The following is a 7,306-nucleotide window of genomic DNA, read 5'->3' as shown; positions in this document are numbered from 1 at the left end:
GAATTACATCTTTTAGAAGATCCCTTAGTCCCTTCATTCTATGGAAAAGTATTCTAACCTTTCATTTCTTCATATTTTTGTTTTATGTCTGTTTTTTTTTGCCTTCACGTATGAGCATGTACCACGTGCATACCTGGTGTCCTCCAAAGCCTGAAGAGGATGTCAGGTCCCTAGAACTGAAATTACAGATGGTTGTGAGCTCTCATGAGGGTGCTGGGAACCAAAGCCATGTCCTCTGGACTGCTGAGTTACCTCCAGTATCTCTCTTCTTTTCAAAAAATCTTCAGCATTATCCTAATCCTCTTCATAAGAGAAACATCTACAACAGTGATTTAATAGTTTCATTAAGATTTTCTTTTCATGTATTTGATAAATGTTGCCTAGGACCCTGGCAGATAACTGGACAGATAACTGATGTTGTCTAAAAATAAATAATAACTTGTTTCAGCAAGATGGTTCAACAGCTAAAGGTGCTGCACCCGAGTCAGAAAACCTGAGTTTGATCCCCCAAACCTATGTGGTGGATAGAGAGGACTTAGCTTCCTCACAAATTGTCCTCTGGCCTCTACATGAAAGCTGTGGCATGTCTGTACCCATATACATATGCATACACACATAATGCACATGCTTACACATGCATACACGAATAGACCAATGTAATTGTTTTAAATCTAGAAACTACAGAAACAACACTAGTTCCCTACCTCCCTGTGACAGAAGAATACACAAGTAAGGTATGTGTACAAATAATGACCAAAAGGAATTACAAGATTCTTATTTAAGACAAGTTGTTTATTTTCAGAGGTGAAATAAATATCTTTTCTCTTCTAACCTCTGAGGCTTTTTTCCTAAAACTAGAATAATTGTGTAGGTTTCTGCATAAAATAACTAAGAAAGCAAAACCCCAATTCTGATTAGGAAGAATAGTTCCATGTGTCCTCTCTCGGAAGTCAGTGGTTGTAATTGCAATCTTTTACCTACTATATTTTATGAGCTGGCCTCCAAATGCAACACTTCAGTCATCTGTCACTGGGACCATTTGGGAAAGAGCAAAAGAATGACTTTATCCCTTATCTGCTTGGTCTTCACTCCATAGACAATAGGGTTGAGTGCAGGTGGGATAATTACATATAGGTTGGCAAACACAATGTGAAAAGTGCGAGGGACATTGTGTCCAAAGCGATGAGCAAGGATGGAGAAAAATGCTGGTATATAGAACATGAGGATGACACAGACATGGGAACCACAGGTGCCCATGGCCTTTTGACGTGCATCTCGGGAGGGAAGTCGAAAAACAGCACATAGGATAAGAGTGTAGGAAATGGCAATAAGGACCACATCTGTAATTACTGTCATGATAGGAACACAAAATCCATACCAGATGTTGATGGAGATATCCGCACATGCCAGTCGGGCAACACCTATGTGCTCACAGTAGGTATGGGCAATGATGTGTGTCCTGCAGAAGGGTAGGCGGTTCACAAGGAAAACACATGGCACAAAAACACAAAAACTTCGGAAAGAAATTCCTACAGCAATTTTGACAATGGCTTTGGGGGTGAGAACAGTGGTGTATCTCAACGGTGAGCAGATGGCCACATAGCGGTCAAATGCCATGGCCAGCAAGATAGCTGAGTCCAAGACGAAGCTGTAATGCAGAAAGAATAACTGGGTCAGACAGCCAGGAAAACTGATTTCCTGAGGACCAAACCAGAAAATACAAAGAGTCTTGGGGACACAGGTAGTAGACAATATGAGGTCCGTCATGGCCAACATGGAAAGGAAGAAGAACATGGGGGAATGAAGACTGTTTTCCACTGTGATGAGGTAGAGAAGGATACTATTGCCCATGACGGCCACAAAATAGATAAAGCAGAAAGGGATGCTGATCCAGACATGGTATTGCTCAAGTCCAGGGATGCCCGAGAGGGTGAAGGGGCCAGTGCTGTAGGCACTTGTGTTGTGCATGACCGTTGAGATCTGATTGATAGCCCTTCTATCCTAAAAGCAAATGTGTACAGTGAGCAGGAGGAATGGCGTGGCAATTCTTCCTCCACAACCTCCTTGGGACCAGTTCTCCTCTTTCCTATACTTGAGAAAAGAAAATCAGGTTACTATTAAGAGCGCTATTCATGGGCAGGAATAATTGCTTCTTGGTGAAAAGCACTGGCTGCTCTTCCAGAGGTCCTGGGTTAAATTTCTGACACCCATTGTTGTGGGTGCAGTGGCTCACAATCATCTGCTATGTCTAGTCCCTGGGAGATCTCACACCCTCTTCCAAACTCTTTGGACACCAGGCACACTCATAATGTACATATATACATTCAGGCAAAGCACTCACACAAAAAATAAAATAAATATTATGCCCCCACTCACTACAGTGAATGGGAACATGAGGCCATCAGCAACTTTGAAAACCTATTATATACTCCAGCATTGTTTATGTATTATATTATTTAGAAGCTCCTCATTAAAAAATGAATTTTGTCTTTTCACTTTTGTCTTGTTCTGAGAAACTGAACACCTGTGAAGTCATCTGTCTAGCCAAGGAAGATCTCATCTCTAAAAACTGGTAGAGCCAAGATCATTGGATTCCATGAGCAGCACTCTTGTGGTGCTGAGGATTCACAAGTGACGTGAGGCTGTGAGAAAAGCAGTAATGCACAGAATCGAGAGGTGTCTGAATACTAACTCCAGATCAGTTTCTGCAGTCGCTGTCCTCCACGCCCTGGGACTTTCAGACCAGCATGCTCTGAGACAGGGATACCAGAGACCTCCTCCTGGAGAACAAGGCATGAAGCTGGACCACCTGTCTACCTGCTAAAGATGAAGAAGGAAAATCTTCTGTAAGAATTGGACAAAATGCCAGGTGGTAGTGGCACACGCCTTTAATCCCAGCACTCAGGAGGCAGAGGCAGTACTCACTCTGTGAGTTCGAGACCAGCCTGGTGTACAAGAGTTAGCTCTAGGACAGGCTCCAAAGTTACAGAAAAACCCTGTCTCCCGAGAAAAAAAATATTGGCAAAGACTTTGAGCCACTTGTACGTTTTAAAAGTAATACTTGGGGGGACCTCTAGTCCAGGAAATGCAAATTTTACTGATTCTAAATGTCAGTCAGAGTAGAAACAAGGAAACTTGGAAAGATGTGTTTTGAGAATTTTCAGCATTTGATGAAAGATCTTAGCCTGAAAGCACTTTTGAAACTCTCCTAACCATCCTCTGAGAAGGTTGGGGACCTAACTCAGATGCTGCAGTGCTTGCCCAGCCCAACAGGCCCATGGGTTTCATACAAGCATCCTGGGTGCCATCATGTGCCTGTGCCAACACTGAGGAGAATCAGAAGTTAAGGTCATCCAGGTGAGGCCAGCCTAGGATCTATGAGATCCTGTCTCAAAAAAAGAAAAAAAAACAAAAAACTATGAGATACACCATAATATTATCCTTATTTTACAAATGTAGAAAGTAAATGAGAGAGCAATAACCTTTCAAAAGCTACAGGATAAGTAAACATTACATCTGAGAGTCAAACGCCAAGTCTTAAAACTTTTATGTTCATAAGCAAAATTCCCAAAGGAGCTAATGAGCTCTATGGAAAAGAGAAAGTACATGATATCAACATAGCAATACACAGGGTTATACACCATAAAGAAAGCATAGCAAACCAAAACATAAAACAAGTCAACAATATGACACCAAACACATCACTTTATAGCTACAGACGTATATTGTTTGAACTTTTCTATTATCAAATCTAAATTCTCTGTAAATTTACAGAGAATAAATAAACCCCAGTTACATGTTGCTGACATGTGAAATACTTAAACAAAATGACCCAGAAATGACAAAATAAAAGAATAAATAAGTGTATTTTTGGACAAATTTTTAAAATATAACAAAAGAAAGCTTAGCAACATGGAAATAAAAAAAAAGGCCAGTTTAAGGGTCAGGGTGATGTATCGGCAGGTAAAGGCACTTGCCACTAAGTCCAGTGACTTGAGTTTGATCCACGAGATCCACATAGTGGAAGGAGAAACTGACTCCTGCAAATTGCTATCTGGCCTCCACACTGCACACTAGAGTACACACGTGTACACACACACACACACACACACACACACACACACACTTATACTAAATAAATAATGTTACATAAGAATATTTTAAGTAAATTTTACTATGTAATCACTGAATAGAGAAAAGGGGACTGTACTGTTTAAAAGAACAGTCCTTAATAAAAATGGAAGTCATGTCCCTTATAGGCAGTTCCTAGAATTCAATCGTGTTCTATTGTGTGTGTGGGTCACATGGAGGTCAGAGGGCAACTTTGTGGAGTTGGCTCTCTTGTTCCAGCTTTGTATGGATCTTAGGGATCCAACTTAGGCCATAGGCTTGTCCAACAAGCCCTTTCACCCACTAAGCCATTCATCAGCCTCTTAGAATCTTTGGTTTTTGTGGAATTATTTGAACTAACTGCCCCCTGGTGACACCTTATCCATGTGACACCTTTTCTCCTGTTTTCTTATTATCCTCCAAGCAAATCTTTTCAGTTCTTTGACATCTATTGATTAACTGCAGGTGGGTCACATCAAAAACTTCTCCTTAAAGTCTTCCTTCACATTGTGACTGGCGTGCCATATGTGATCAGCTCCAAAGCTACATTTTAAAGCACTGTAACTCAAAGCTGATCAGTGCACAAAGAGCTATGGGACAGATGACACGTGCTGTACAAACACGGTGTGGTACCCACTCTGTCCACGCCCATCTTAGTGGGGCTGGGCGCCTAGGCTCCCTACATGTGAAGCTCTGCTCCCAATCCTGCTTCCAACAAGTCTGTGTTTCCTACTTCATCTCAGCAAGCCTAGTCCACTCCATGCATGGAAATGGGGTAGAATAATCCCTGGAGACAGTTTCCAGATTTCTCTATATTAGAAATTTTATTTCTTCTTTTAGGAAATTTATAATACTTACATTACTTATTTAACATTTCTTTTCCAGGCTTGACTATAATCTCTGTAAAGACAAAAATCATGTCAATTTTGTTCATTTTTTATACTACCCTCAAGGCCTACACAACAGTGTCACTCAAGAACATTTTTAGATGAAATATCAACAATTAAGCCAAATAAAAATAAATATTCTCACTAAATGTCTCTGACAATAAATTTTCACATATTAAATCTGTATTGCTTCTTATGTAAAGCAAAATAATCCTATGTAATTTGGAAGTCAGTGTGTACCAAGCCACATACAAACACTAAAAGCATTTTCATTAAAGATATAAGTAAGGTCATAATTGTCATTTTTATTGCTATTTCCCAAGAGATGCTCACCAACAGCATGAGACACTTTGGGGACAAGACTGCCCTTGCCCATTCCATTCCTTTCAGTTTGGCTTGTGCTGGTGGCCATAACAGAGGGGTTGCAGTCGCTCTGAGCGTATCGTGGGAGGCACAGCCCCGGAGGATTGTCTGCAGGATGCCCCTTGCTCTCGCTATACTTCCATCTGTTTGCTGCTGCTGTGTTCCTGCTGTGTCTGACATGGTGTCAGATACAATACTAGATGAAAGGATCCCAGCACATGCCTTTATGCCCTGCCCTAGGGAGGCAGAGGCAGGGGGATCTCTGTGAGTTTGATGCTAGTCTGGTCTACAGAGTGAGTTCCAGGACAGGCATCAAAGCTACACACAGAAACACTGTCTCAAATAACCAAAAAAAAAAAAAAAAATGCCAGGCAGCGGTGGTGGCAATCGCTTGTAATCCCAGGAGAGGCAGGTGGATCTCTGTGAGTTCAAGACCAGTCTGGTCTACAAAGCTAGTTCTAGGACAGCCAAAGCTACACAGAGAAACCCTGTCTCAAAAAACAAAATCAAACCAAAAAACCAACCAACCAAAAAAAGAACCATTGTTTTGGGGAGAAGATGTCATGGTAGGGAAATAAATAGAAAGAACAAGTTTAACTCCTTGTGGCTTCTAAGAAAAACATGATGTCCCATGCCTAATAAAGACACATTCAGATGAAAAAAAAAAGAAAGAAAAACATGATGCAACTGTGCTCTTAATGTAACTTCCTATGGATAGATTTTGATTTGTTTTCAGAAAATATGTAACTTGTGGCTGTGAGGTCATCTTTTCTTGCATAGAAATATCTGTCTTGGATGGAATAAAAGGGTTTGGGGAAAAAAACAGAAAACCAGCAAAGACGAAAGAAAAAGAAAAATTAAGCTTCAGCTCCAGGAAGTCTCCTGTGTATACGCAGCTCCGCGGACACCACGCATCTGTCTATTTTCTCTGAGCTGCTGAAAGCCTGTCAATCAGCAGCAGGCTTAGCTGGAAACCTGTCAATCAGCAGCAGGCTTAGCTGGAAGCCTGTCAATCAGCAGCAGGCTTAGCTGGAAACCTGTCAATCAGCAGCACGCTTAGCTGAAAGTCTCTGCAGAAAATGTGTCACAGCAGCAAGGACCCCCAGTGTGAGGCTGCACTGAGCAGTGCTCCGTGTGTTGATTTATTCTTCTGTCTTGCTTAAGATTCAGATATTTCCACAATTTCAACTGTATTGTCTTATTTAAAACTCTGTTGCTATAAAACACTAATTACCCTAAACCTAAAGAATATGTAAAGCATATCACACTGACTTTTGTTGACATGGAACCTATTTGCCATGCTTTCCACCCCGCCGCTGTTCTTAGTCTCCTTTATAATTAACAGGTGGCTGAAATGAATGAGTGAATCCAGAATGGCGTGGAAATGCATGCTGCGATGATACAAATGCCCAGATACATGCAGACTCACAAATCTGACAGTCACAGTATAGCCCAGAGAACTGCTTAGAAACCAACTGTAGATGAACATGGTAACCCATAATCTGAGGACGTGGAAGGCCCCACAAGTTTAAGGCCAGCCTGGATCAAATAGTGAGTTCCACACCTAGAATATACAGTAAAACACTGTCTCCTACACCAAAGAAGTAAAGTAAAATAAGTGATAATTTTAAAAATAACTTTCAGAGCTAAGTTGGATGAGTTTGATCTGTTTCCTACTTGTGTTACATTGAACACATGATTTGATATCCTCAAAATGCCTTTTTCTTCCTAGAAGTAAGGACTTACAAGCTCTTCATAAGTAGCAAAGCATAGGGCAGGCAAGTGAGTGAAGACACCTACCACCTGAGTTCCGTCCCCAGCACCCCACATAAGGTGCAGAAGGAACTAATGTGACAGTTGTCCTCTGGCTTCATACGCATGCTGTGACACCTGTAACACCTATAACACATGTGCACCACCACCACTACCACCACCCCTCTCCCACC

At 41.3% G+C, this 7,306-nt stretch overlaps 1 protein-coding gene across 1 annotated transcript; it reads right to left on the bottom strand.

Annotated features, from left to right (window-relative positions):
* Positions 1-1,026: 1,026 nt before the first annotated feature.
* LOC101998665 (olfactory receptor 52H1) lies at positions 1,027-1,968 on the bottom strand. The gene has a single exon (XM_005370170.1). The coding sequence runs from the start codon at positions 1,966-1,968 to the stop codon at positions 1,027-1,029; it is 942 nt and encodes a 313-aa protein (XP_005370227.1).
* Positions 1,969-7,306: the final 5,338 nt, after the last annotated feature.

This window comes from Microtus ochrogaster, unplaced genomic scaffold (genome assembly GCF_000317375.1).
Source record: "Microtus ochrogaster isolate Prairie Vole_2 unplaced genomic scaffold, MicOch1.0 UNK73, whole genome shotgun sequence".
Taxonomy (NCBI): domain Eukaryota; kingdom Metazoa; phylum Chordata; class Mammalia; order Rodentia; family Cricetidae; genus Microtus; species Microtus ochrogaster.
The sequence above is the reverse complement of the archived record's forward strand: the minus strand, read 5'-3'. Positions and strand labels throughout refer to the sequence as shown.

Bases quoted from the DNA above. Each gene is read 5' to 3' on its own strand.
- LOC101998665 (XM_005370170.1), bottom strand. From the start codon at position 1,968: ATGCACAACACAAGTGCCTACAGCACTGGCCCCTTCACCCTCTCGGGC.